The sequence below is a fragment of the Mobula hypostoma genome, chromosome 9 (genome assembly GCF_963921235.1).
Source record: "Mobula hypostoma chromosome 9, sMobHyp1.1, whole genome shotgun sequence".
Classification (NCBI taxonomy): Eukaryota; Metazoa; Chordata; class Chondrichthyes; order Myliobatiformes; family Myliobatidae; genus Mobula; species Mobula hypostoma.
Genome location: NC_086105.1, coordinates 54906278 through 54919950, shown reverse-complemented (window position 1 = coordinate 54919950; position 13673 = coordinate 54906278). Strand labels below are relative to the sequence as shown.

The 13673-nt window shown below is 45.0% G+C and overlaps 1 protein-coding gene across 2 annotated transcripts in view; it reads right to left on the bottom strand.

Annotated features, from left to right (window-relative positions):
- The window catches only part of LOC134351732 (protein-methionine sulfoxide oxidase mical3a-like), a 298787-nt gene that overhangs the window by 206138 nt on the left and 78976 nt on the right, over positions 1–13673 (bottom strand). For both annotated transcript variants that reach the window (XM_063058319.1, XM_063058320.1), the window contains exons 2-4: positions 7296–7640; positions 2999–3206; positions 2111–2224 (exon numbers count right to left, since the gene is read on the bottom strand). In XM_063058319.1, the coding sequence (XP_062914389.1) occupies positions 2111–2224; positions 2999–3206; positions 7296–7559 (586 nt within the window). In that variant the 5' untranslated portion in view covers positions 7560–7640. The remainder of the gene's footprint in view (positions 1–2110; positions 2225–2998; positions 3207–7295; positions 7641–13673) is intronic.

Below are 13673 nucleotides of genomic sequence, written 5' to 3'. Positions count from 1 at the left end.
CTCCAGAAAAATCGTTCAATGATTGGAACATTTCCCAGGAATTATTTAATGGCCTCACCAGTCAGTGACACTTTTAGAGGTGACGTCAGTAACATTTCAGCGAGGAGGGGTATTGTTGATGGTAGGCCTCCAGTTGGTCTGAATGTAATGGTACATTTCAAGATATAATTAATAACAACTCGTGCATGGGAGACAGAGGCAGGACACGTGAACACATAAAGTTAGCAGGAGTAGGCCACTTGGCTCCTCAAACCTGTCCTATCATTTAATATGACCATGGGTGTTCTGGATAAGACCTAGTCTCCTCCTGTTTACCAGTTCCCCACAGCCTTGTATTCTCCAAGCTTTCAGACAATGACCTACTATCTCCGAAAACTATTCTAGCAATCTAGTCTCCATACAAGGCAGAGGATTCCACGGTTTCACCACACCACTGTGAGAAGTCGCTATACCTCGGCTTTAAATGACTGCCCTCTAATCTTGAAACTGTTCCTTCATTCAAGACTCCCCCGAGGAGCAGAAACATCTCCACACCATCTTATCATGGACCCTTAAAATCTGTATGGCTCTGTAAGATTATCCCTCATTCTTCACAAAGACAAGGCATTCTGCAGACACTTGAAAGCTGGGGTAACACAAACAAAATGCTGGAGGAACTCAGCAGTTCAGGCAGCATCTCTGAAAAGAAATAAACAGTTGATGTTTTGGGCCACGACCATTCACCAAGACTGGAAAGGAAGGGGGCTGAAGCTTGAATAAGGTGGTGGGGTGGGGGCGGGTGAAGGAATACAAGCTGGCAGGTAATAAGTGAGACCAGGTGAGGGGGAAGGAGGAAGGAAGAAGGAGTGGGGATGAAGTGAGAAACTGAGAGGTGATAGATGGAAAAGGTAAAGGGCTTTTACCATTTTCCTCTATCAGATTCCTTCTTCTTCAGCCCTTTATCTTTTCCACCATCACCTTGCAGTTTCTCACTTCATCAAACCCCTCCCCCACCTACCTACCTCCCCCCTCACCTGGCAACACACATCACAAGAGCTTGTACTCTTCCCCCTCTTCTCCCACCTTCTTATTCTGGCATCTGCACCCTTCCTTTCCAGTCCTGATGAAGGATCTCTACCCGAACCATCAACCTCTCATTCTTCGAAGCTCTCAAGGGTACAGACAAGATTTAAGCAGCTATTTGATCACAGAATTAGCCTGGCGAAACTACGGCATTTCTGATGCTTGGAGATATACAGGTGAATAAATAGGCCAACTTAACTGAGATCTTTGAAGACGCAATGAAAGGATTTATTGGGATCATTCGGTTAACACAGTGTATAAAGACTTTTCAATGTGATTTAATTGTACACCTGAAGCACTAGTTTCAAGTGGCTGTTGGCCATGCGTTTACACAATTAGCAAATGGGCAAAAGGATGATTCTCAGACTGGAGGGGACTCAGAATTACAAGAGTTATACACCATGGAAACAGGCTCCTTGGCCTAACTCATCTGTGACAGATATTATCTAGGCTGATCTCATTTGTCTGTGCTTGGCCCAGATCCCTCTCAAACATTCCTAACCACATACCTGTCCAACTACCTTTTAAAATTGTACCTGCCTCTACCACTTCCTCTGGCAGTTCATGCCATACACCCACCACCCTGTGTGGAAAAACCTGCCTCTGGATCCCTTTAAATCTGCCCCCCCCCACCCCCACCATTTTAAAACTGTGCTCTCTAGTTTTAGATTACACTACCCTGGGGGGAAAAAAAATGTGATTATCCACCTCATCCACACCTTTCCTAATTTTTATGTATTTCTACAAGGTGACCCCTCAGACTACTTCACTCCAGGGAAAACAACCAGTCTCACCTAATAACTCAAGCCCTCAAATCCCAGCAATATCCTTGTCAATTACTTCTGCAGCTTAATATCATCCTCCCTATAGTGTAGTGACAATCGACACATGATATTCCAGGTGTGGTCTCACCAATACCTTTCACGACATCCTAACCCCTGTACTTAGTGCTCTGACCGATGAAAGTCAGCGTGGCAAATGCCTTTTTCACCGTCCTGTCCACACACACACACACACACCCTTACTACAATGCGTATCAGTCACTTACTTGGGTTTTTCAGGCCCCTGGGTGGTAGAAGCCCACGGAATTCCACGTTTAAATGAATTTCCGTCCCCAAGATCAAGGCAATCTTCAACAAGACCAGTTGGAGCTGGCGGATACCTGACAGAACAGGAGGCATATTAATCCCTGATCACACAGTCATCTATGTTACCTATCTGTCTCCTCACGCACCCTTGCAGAAACACCACTGCTTATGGCACTCAAAGTCCCCTTTTTGCCACCAGTTCTCCTTCTCCGTCACCACAGCCCATTCATTCAACCATCAGGGACATCAGAGAAGCAGAAACAGGGTCAGGAACGGAGATTGATGACATTTGTATCGTCTGAACACAATTTACCCAGTAAGCTGTATTTGAATTAAAAGGGCTGGAAAACGAAGTCAAGTCAGTCACATCAGGGCTGACTTCCAGAGACGGACTAATAGGGTGTCGTGGGAAAGTGGGACTGAGCAACTAAAAAACTGCTGGGGAAACTCTGCATGTCAGGAAGAAATCAGCGGGTCAGGTAGCATCTGTGGAAGGAAGTGGGCAGTTGATGTCTGGATTGATGTTTATTTTGGGAATGGAGTGGGATGATTAGGGTGAGACTAGGCGTGGGGAATGTGTAGGCACTTTCAGAGACACTCAGAGGGCTAAGCTATAGATCTGGACAGTTAAAACAGAGATGGACTATGGGGGCGGTGGCAGAAGCTGGATGGGGATGAAGCTTTTTGAGTGCTAACTGACTGAAAGTGCTTCAGTTCAATGAAAAGTTATCCCCTGGGTGAGACTGCGGAAAGGTCCCGGGGAATCTCCCTCCCCAGACCAGTGAGAGGGGGCCAGCAGCGCGTGCAGCGTTTCACCGGGTTCAGAGTAACATGACAAAGGAACTCACTTATGTGGTCGATGGCCCCGGCACAGAACTTCCCGTAGATTTTCTTGGCCCCTAAGTTGCGTAGGTCCTGGATCGTGTACGGCCACAGGTGTAAGACATTATTCCTGGAAAAGGTGTCGCGCTTTTCCACGATGATAACTTTGGCTCCGAGGAACATCAGCTCGATGGCTGTGCGGAGGCCACAGGGTCCAGCCCCGATCACCAGACACTGCAAGAGGGAGTGGAGAAGCAAGGTTAACAGGCAAACAGGCATCAGCACTCATCAGGACCCTGCAGCACGGGACGGAGAGCTGTGACAGGCCCGTGAAGTTATGGGGAGAAACAGTGCGGGACACCCAGTTAACCAGATTTGGTATTGGTTTATTGTCAGAAGTACTGCAGGGAAAAGCTTTTGTTCGCATGCCACTCAGACAGATCAATCTTGACGTGAGTACATTGAGGCAGTAAAAAAAAAGTTCTAAGTAAATTTATTGTCAAAGTACATATATGTCACCATATACTTCCCTGACAGTCAGTTTCTTGTGGACATTCACAGTAGACAGAAAGAAACACAATAGAATGAATGAAAATCTATACACAAAAATGGACAAATAACCAATGTGTAAAAGACAACAGATTGTGCAAATACAAAAATAAAAAAATCTAAATAATAATAATAATAATAAATAATATTGAGAACATGAGAGCTGTAGGATCCTTGAAAGTGAGTCCAGAGGTTATGGAATCAGTTCAGTGTTAAGATGAGTGAAGTTATCCAAAAGGAAAATGAATACACAATATAGTGTTGCAATTACAGAGAAAGTACAGTACAGGCAGACAATTAAGACCATAAAGACTGTTCCCCCTTCCTTTCCATTCCTGAAGGATATCTGTCCAAAACATCTATTGCTTATTCCCCTCCATCAACGCTGCCTGTCTCTGACTTCCTCCAGCACTTTACATCTGTTACCATAATCGTCATTACAGCTTAGCAACACTATGACTGTTCTCATTAATTTTCCCTAAAATAGACTGTTTTATTTTGTTCTAATTGCTTTTCCTTCTTGTAAAAGCTGTGTACAATTTACGATAAACACAAGAGGTTCTGCAGATGCTGGAAACAGCAACACACACACAAAATGCTAGAGTAACTCAGCAGGTCGGGCAACATCTATGGAAAGGAATAAATAGTCGACATTTCAGCTGTGACTCTTCATCAGGACCGGAAAGGAAGGGGGAAGATGCCAGAATAAGAAGATGGGGAGGAGGGGAAAGAGTACAAAGTGGTGGGTGACATGAGAGACCAGGTGAGAGAGGGAGGTAAGTAGTTGGGGAGGGGGATGAAGTGAGAAGCTGGAAGGGGATAGATGCTCTGCACAGAGAAAGTGAAGTCCAATTAAAGTGCAAGAACCATGACGAGATAGATTCAGAGATCAAGAGTTCATCTTTTAGTGTACGAGTCTGATAATGGCAGGATAGAAGCTGTCCTCAAGCCTGGTGGTATGTACTTTCAGGCTTTTTCATCTTCTGAAAGGGGAGAAGAGGGAATGCCCAGAGCAGGTGGAGCCTTTGATGATGTTGGCTGCCTTCCCAAGGTAGCAGGAAGTGCGGACAGAGTCAATGTGGGGGGGGTGGGGGGCTGGTTATGTAATAAACTGGATTATATTTACAACTGCTGTCTCGGACAGAGCCGTTGGCGTACTTTTAGCAGGAAGGCAGGCTGGGGTCAGGCATTACCTGCTGGGAACCTGGAACAGGATGGTGGGAGGGAGGACCCAGTGCTCCCTGCACCCGTCAACGCCACTCCCAGTAAAGCAGCCTGACACCAGTATGTCGCTGTACAGAACACTCCCAGTGGGTCAACTCAGGCTCAGTCGCACCCCTTCAGACTGGGCTGCAGGTGGCCCCGGTTTAACACAGCTCTCTGTTCCATACGTCGGGGATGAACTTGAGGAAGAGCCGGCTGAGTCTCCTCATTATAGGAGGGTATGATAACTTTAGAGTGGGTGCTGAGGAGATTTATCAGGATACTGCCTGGATTGGACAGCATGTCTTATGAGGATAGATTGAGCAAGCTAGGACTTTTCCCTTTGGAGCAAAGGAGAATGAGAGGTAACTTGATGGAGGTATACAAGATGATAAGAGGCATAGATAGAGTGGACAGCCAGTGCCTTTTCCCCCCCAAGGCAGAAATCGTTAATACAAGATGGCATAATTTTAAGGTGATTGGAGGAAAGTATCGGGGGATGTCAGCAAAATCTTTTACAGAATGCATGGAACACCCTGGTGGTAAGGGAGAAACATCAAGGCTACAAGAGACTCTTAGAAAGGCACATGGATGACAGAAAAATGGAGGGCTATGTAGGAAGGAAGGGTTAGATTGATCTTGGAGTCGGTTAAAAGGTCAGCACAATATCATGGGCCGAAAGGCATGTACTGTGTTGTAATGTCTTTTGAATGTCTGGGGAGGTACAGTAAGGAGAAGACTTTGCTCACACACGTGTATCATTGCAGGAACACAAGCATCCACAGGTATACACCCTCAGTTCCTATCGCACTCCACATGCCTACTCTTCCATACACTTTGCAATACCCCACCCTGTCTAAACCCAGTCTTTCCACTCTTTTCCCAGGTAGATCAGTCCAGATGAAAAGTCTCAACCTAAAACATCAACTACCCATTTCCTTCCACAGATGCTGCCTGACCCGCTGAGTTCTTCCTGGAGTGCTGAGTTTCCCCAGCACTTTGTTAGTTACTCCAGTCCCACTTTCCTACTACACCCTATGACTCATTTTCCTGTACGCAATTCCATGTAAGCTATCATTTAGATTTTAAATTGCACCTCACTTCCACGTGTCATTCTATCTATAAACATCCTTGATCACATCAATTAACTTACTCCCAAGTATCTGTTTTTTTTTAAATGTATATCAGTCCCAGATCTGCTGTTGGATTCCTACCTAGAACTCACTCTGAGACAAAATTACATTCTGCAGAGACAGAATATTTGTCACTAATTACTGATAACATGTGGAAATGGAATTGGTTTATTATTGTAACATGTATTGAGATATAGTGGGAAGCTCGTTTTGCATACTGATTATACGCACACAAAAAGCTGCAGAAACAGCAACTCAGGCAGCATCTGTGAAAGGGGAATAAACAGCGGGGTGAAGTAAGAAGCTGGGAGATGATAGGTGGAAGAGGAAAAGGGTTGAAGAGGGAATCTGATAGGTGAAGACATCAGACCATTGAATCAAGTGAAAGAAGAGGGGAGATGGGCAGGTGAGAAGGGGTGAGAGGGTAACCAAAATGGGTAATGGAAAAAACAGGAAAGGAAAGAATGGGGAGAAATTGATGCTCATGCCATCAGGTTGGAGGCTAACCAGACGGATAATCAGGTGTTGCTCCTCCAACCTAAGTGGGGCCTCATCGTGGCAGTAGAGGCAGCCATGGACACACATTTCAGAATGGGAGATCCTGCCTTTTGTGGTGCACAGATCCGCAGAATCTCTTCTGTTTATAATACAGATCAAATTATTACACAGTGTACTAAAGTAGGAAAGGTATAGCAAAAACAATGCAGAATAAAGTGTAACAGTTACAGAGAAAGTGCACTGCAGGTAAACAATAAGGTGTAAGATCATAAGGAGGTAAATTGAGAGGTCAAGAGTCCATCTTATCATACTTGGGGTTTATTTAATAGTCTTATAACAGCGGAGTAGAAGCTGTTCTTGAGGTTGGTGGTACACACTTTTGTACTTCTGCTCAATGGAACAGAGGAGAGAATGTCCATGAAATTTCTGACAAGAACCACATTCACTGTTCACTCCTGTCTCACTCAGTCATAAACCTTTTAACCCACAGAGTCCATGCTGACCATCAAGCACCCATTTACACTAATCCTATTTTATTCTTCCTACATTCTGATCAACTCTCCCCCAAGTTTCTATCACTCACTTACACACTAAGGGCAATTTTACAGTGGCCAACTAACCCACTGATCCTCAAGTTTTTGGGATGTGAGGAAACCAAAGAGAAGGGAGGAAGCCCACGTGGTAATGTGGAAAACGTGCAAACCCCACACAGACAGTGCTGGAGGTCAGGAATGAACCGGGTGCTGGAGCTACGAGGCAGAGATTCTACTGACTGTCCCACTGTGCTGTCCCATACGGCCAAGAGCCCAAGGTACAGAATGATGGGGAGTCGTCAGCAATCGGCCACTGGCAGGCAGAGACGAGGTACAAAGGGAAGGAAAGCTGAGAGGGGTTTGACAGAGTTTAAATCTGGATCTGCTTGGAGAGGCAGTCGTTCTACCTTTATATTGGCACAGGCTGTGTTTTTCTTGTAGTCCTTGTGGCTGCCTCGCTTGTCCAGCTTTGCGAAGAGTGCCTTCGCTTTCCAGTAATTCAGCTTGGACTTGAGCTTAGTGTAGAAGTAGGGGAAGTCAAGGTTGGAGATGTCCAGGGTCTCGCACAGCTCCTGAAAGCCTTTGAAAGTGCCCTTGCACGTGGTTGCCTGGATGAAGCGGTCAAAATGTATGTGTGACTGCTCGATGCTCGAAGTCCCACCGTCCCCCATGATGACAGGCGACTCTTCCCAGACGGTTGGCTGGATAAATTATTTCTTCCTCTTCAGCTGATGGTCTCCCGCATCATGAACCTTCAAGAGAAAACAACAGGAATAGGGATTATACATTAGCCTTCCAAAAACTACCATCACTTTCATCCCATTGAAAAGAGACAATATCTGCTGCAAGTCCTGCTCCATCACACTGTGTGGTCTGTCGCCATGAGTTACTTTGTTACTGGGACACTTTCACATTCACCTCAAGGAGATCCAAGCTCACCTGCTTCTAACCCCACTCCCTGCTTCACTCCAGAGTCCTAGAGCAACATAACAGGCATACAGATCCTCCAGCCCTATCAGTCCCTGCCAAACATGGTGTCCACCCAGCTACTCCCAATGTCCTAGTTCATTCAGTCCATATCCCTCTTAGCCCCACCCCTCCATATACCTATCCAAGTGCTTCCTAAATGATACCATCACACCTGCCACAACCACTTCCTCTGGCAATTTGTTCCATATACCCACCACCTTCTGCGTGACACTGCAAATGCTGGAAATCTCAAGAAACAGCCACAAAATGCTGGAGGAACTCAGCAAGTCAGGCAGCATCGATAGAGGGGAACAACGTTTTCCCTAGACCCTTCATTTGGCCGAAATGTTGACTGTTTATTCCCCTCCATAGATAATGCCTGACTTGCATATTGTAAGTGTTGCTATGTGTAAAAAGGTTGCCCTTCAGGTCCATTTTAGGTCTTTCCTCTCTCAGCATAAATCTATTCTCTCTAGTTTTGGATTCCCCTATCCTGGGGAAAAGATTGTTAACATCCGCCTTATCTATGCTCCTCATGACCTTCTATAAGATTGCCCCTCATTGCCAGATGTTCCAAGGAGTAAGCACCTAGCCTGACCAGCCTCTCCCTATACCACAGGCCCTTTATACCTGGCAACATCCTCATAAACCCTTTCTGCAATCTTTGCAGTTTAGCCATGGCCTTCCTATAACAGGGTGACTGACCAAATCTGTACAGAGGACTCCAAGTGTGGCCTCACCAACGACTTGTATAACTGCTACATCATGCCCCAGCTCCTATACTCAGTGCTTAGACTGACAAAAGCCAGGATGCTAAATGTCTTTTTCAGCACCATCTCTTGTGACACCACTTTCAGTGAACTACACACTTGTACTTCTAGGTCCCTCTAAACCATTACACTCCCTCGTGCCCTGTCATTCATAGTAGAGGTCTTATTCTGGCTTGACTTTCCAAAATGCAACACTTCATCCTCATCAGAATTGAAATCCATTTGCCACTCCTTAGCCCACTTTCCTACCTGGTCAAGATCCCTCTAAATCTATGATAACTGTTTTCATTATCAACCACACCTCCTACTTTTATATCATCCACAAGCATACTAATCAAGCCTCAAGCATTTGCTTATGCTTTCTAGTGACAGGAGAGAGAGTCAGAGCTGTGCTGACCTTCACACAGCCTCTCAAAGTGCCCTCTCTTACTGCTTGCTTCGCAACAGAAGGGGAGGTCTCATGGTATCAAATCTACAATAGGAGTTATCCCTTCAACCTGCAACCACATCAGGAACACATGCATGGCAGAAACACATAGGCATTTACATTTTACTCATCAGGGGAAAAGCTAACAGTGGTGTCACAACTAATGCCTGCAACATTGATTCCCATAAATAACCCTTCAGTTTAATTCCTTGGTTAGAGCAATCTGCTTGTTATCTAAGCCATGCTGCATCAACTCCTGAGAATGTTTAATGGATAGTTTAGGAGGAAAACCCTTCTGTAACTAACTTGAGCTGGATTCAAGCTTGTATTGGAGGTACAAATGATATGGAAGGCAGACAATTCAGGACCAATAGTTACCGTCCAAAGGTATCATCTTAAATGGGGAAATTGTGGGTGCTTTATTCATGACCTTCCCCCAATCTCTCAATGGAGCAGTTATCTCTAACAATGCCAATTCACCATCTGTAAAGTGTGATAAGACATGTAACTGGCTCACTGGCGAGACCAGTGGCAGATGAACTGCGTGGCCTCAGCAATTGTGCAGACCGGGCCCTCATGCTGTGGGGTCACCTCTTGCAGCCACCCAGGGAAGACGACAACAGAGACAGTGTGGGAGAGAGCTGGAGTATGTGCTCAGCTGGGTGCTGGCCCCTCCCATCAGTGCTGCCCTCCAGTGGTCACTTGGTGAAAGACGAGTTGGATTGCGTTAGTTCGCAGCAATATTCGTGCCCAATTAGGGTTGCTGCACCGTCAATCTGCAGGCCATGGCACTCAGAGGCTTGGATGGTCAGTATGCACAACAGTGCAAAAGTCTTCAGCACGTATATAGAGTTAGGGTGCCCAAGACTTTTGCTCAGTACTAGATTTGTCAATGTGGAGTGGAGAGTGAGTTTGTGTACTTTCAATTTTTTTTCCAAAGTTTTAGATTTGATCAGAAAGTCTTCCTTTTTTTTTGGTTGTATCCTCAAAATGGACAGCCCAGTCCCTTTTCTCTGTGTTTCTTTTTTTTTTGTATAGTGTAGTGTTTTTTTTCTTCATTTAAAATTCAATGTTTTTTCTTTCCTCTTCATGGACCGATAAGAGGAGAATTGCTGTTTTTTTTATTATATATTTTATGATTTTGATAATGTCTATTTAATCTCAGTTTGTATTGTTATTGATATATATATATTTGAGATAATTCTCTTGCTTGTATTTATGTTCCTTTTAAATCAATAAAAAGATTAATAAAGAAAGAGAGCAAGTCTGTAAGCCCGGCAGGAGCAAAGGATGCTGTGAATGGTGAGGGTGACTGAACCCTGTGCAAATAAACAAACTGATCCATCAGCAGCTGGCCAGGATGTGTAAAAATAAATTGCCCTGAAAACCTAAGTGCTCTGGATGATAAGGGAGACTCTGAGAACAACGATGCAAAGCAAAAGCGACATAGATCAGGTGAATAATTCAATCAGGCTGGTGATATTAAACTGGGAGGAGAGATGAGAAGAAAATGGAATAGCAGTTAACATGAAGAGAGTCCCCCCCACCCCTACAGCATGTGAGAAGGTGCATAGCAAGGGGAAGGGATCACTGAACAGGGATCCAGAAGGTAACCAACACAGAGGGACAAGCTGGAATCCTTTGTTAGTCTTTTAGATTGATCATTATCACAGAGAAGAACATAGTTAATCTATCCATACAACTAGGGAAAATGGGCAGATGGAAAATGATAAGAAGGTGGTGCAGGAAAGGCAAGCCATGTTTAGTGTGATCCAGTGACCTGGGTTGCGGGATCAGAGGTCACTGAGGAAGGCGGGGTGAAGATTGTGGAAGGGCTACCCAACCCTTCTTCCATTCACTGGGACTGGCAAAATGCAGGAAATGGAAAATGGAACAAGCTTGTTCAATAGGGCAACAATGACAGGCCACTCCATATTGATTGATTTAACCTCAGTGGGTGGAGGGGGGGATCTTTATAAAGAACAATTAGAGAGAAAAGTTCAGTAAATACTTAGACAGCTTTGAATGAATTAAGTTGATCACAGTCCTGTTTGGCTAATTCTGAATTTTATTTGAGGAAGGAACAGGGAAGGTTAGTGAAGCGTCACAACAAATCCACCTACAAGGACTTTCAGAAACATTCCACATGAACAGCTGACTTTTGAAGCTCTGTGGTAAAAACCTCAGTGATGTGATAAGGAGAAAGCTTCCCGTTGAATAGAGGGCAGAGGACCATTGGACATGCAGAATCAAAGAATGGGTACAGCAAGAAGGGAAGGCAATCAGCCCTCCAAATCTGTACCAGCCCTTTGTAAGAGCTACCCAGTTAAAGACTAACTTTATTTGTCAGATGTACATCAGGATATACAGTGAAATGCATTGTTTGCATCAATGACCACAGCCCGAAGATGTGCTGGAGCGGCCTACAAGTGTCACATGCTTCCGGCACCAACACAGCAAACCCACAGCTTACTAATGCAAATGTCTTTGTAACATAGAAGCATCTGACAGAACCCTACGCAGCTACAGGGAGTATGTATAAACATCCTACAGACAGCGGTGGGAATCGCTGATGCTGTAGATAGCGATACACTAGCTGCTACGCTACTGTTCAGCCCCTCGCTCATCTCCCCACAGCTCTGCAAGTTTCTTCCTCGTAGACACTTGTATTTGAATGTTATAATTAACATCACAAATGACACATTTCACTATATGTTTTAATGTTCACATGATAAATAAACTTGAATCTAGCTCCAGGATTTATGTCATCTGCATGCTTGGAAATTGTTCCCCAAGCACCAACCCATGGGGACTTCTCCTCTGAGACACAACTTTTCACTTCTGTTCTCTTTCCTGTCACGGATCCTGTTGCTGTAACCCCTTATATTCAGGCAGGTCTCATCCCTGACCATTGCCTTTTGGAAGCCCTTCATAACCTAATCAGCACTGTAGAGAGCATTCCATACAGGTGCCTCACTACTCTGCCCCAGACTGCAAGTATTTGCAGAATGTTATGAACATTGCCCAAAGTATCGTGAAAACCAGCCTCCTGTCTGCTGAGTGACCCCACCCATTTTCTCTCCTCACCTCTCCCGTCAGGCAGAAAGTATCGAAGCCTGAGAACCTGTAAGCTCAAGGACAGCATCCATCCCACTGTGATCGGATTCTTGAGCAGAGCTCTCATACACTAAAAGATGAACCTTTATCTTTCAATCCAGTGCCACAGTAGTGTAACAGTTAGCACGGTGCGCGGGGTAATAGAGTTCGGAGTTCAATCCCAGCGCCCTCTTTAAGGAGTTTTGTACGTCCTCCCCTGGAAAGACGTCAGTAGGTTTATTGTTCATTGTAAATTGTCCTGTGATTAGGCTAGGGTTAAATCAAAGGGGGTATTCGTAGGGCCGGAATCTATAAATAAATAAATAAATCATGGCCTTGCACTTTGTTGTCCACCTGCCCTGCACTTTCCCTATCTTCTGCATTCTCCTGCTGTTTTCCCTCTGTACTAACTCGACATACTTATGAGTGAAACGATCTTTATGGATAGCATGCAAAATTAAGGTTTTCACATAACTGAGTACACGTGACAATAATAAACCAAATACTAACTTCATAAAAAAAACATAACATTAATCAGACATATACGCTACATTATACAGTACAAAATGTGTTATACATTATATAACCTATGCACTGCTAAATCTGTCTGAGATTATTTTTCTAGGACTGTCACTGCTTCTGAGGTTAAGCGGACTGGTGTGTAGTTACTGGGGTTTTCCCTACACTCGTGCATGATCAAGGATGTGCTATTTACAACGTTGCAGTCTATGAGGAGTAGCCTGGGACCTATAGATGCTGGGAGAGGTTGGAGAACGATGGGTAGAATTACTCCCCAGATTCAGTGCTGGAACGTGACCTGTTGTCTCGTATGGGGTGCCACAGCGTGGTCAGGAGTAACTCTATTACAGAGCCAGCAACCTGGGTTAAATTCCCGCTATTGTCCGTAAGGAGTTTATAGGTTCTCCCTGTGACTGCGTGGGTTTCCTCCAGGTGCTCCAGTTTCCTCCCACAGTCCAAAGATGTAGGGGTTAGTAGATCAGTTGGTAATATGACTGTCATTGGGCAGTATGAGTCCTGGATGGGATGGGCCTGTTAGGTGCTGCATCTCTAAATAAGAAATAAATAAATAAAAAGGTCTACAGAAAAGCACTAGAGGACGACACTGGGGCTGGAAATGTGGTGAAGGATATAATGCCTCCTCCCCTATCAGCATTCAGAAACACCACAGGCTACTCTTCATCAGTAATAACAGTTGCTTCCCTCGCCCTGAATCACCCCTCTGCCAGCTCTAGATAATGGTATAGCTGAAGCATCACGTCCATTGCCCACTCTGCAATGTCCTCTACACCAGGGAGTGATGATATATACCGGATAGCTCATTAAACCACTTCCTTCACCCTGCCTGTGTGCCTCCCAGCTGCAGGATATGGCTTCTTCTAACTCCCCTCCTGCTCTTGCCTCCTTACAGTTGACATCGTTGATCTGTTCCCCAGCAAGAGAAATCTCAGCAACACACACAACCTGCTGGAGGAACTCGGCAGGTCACGCAGCATCCGTGGTGG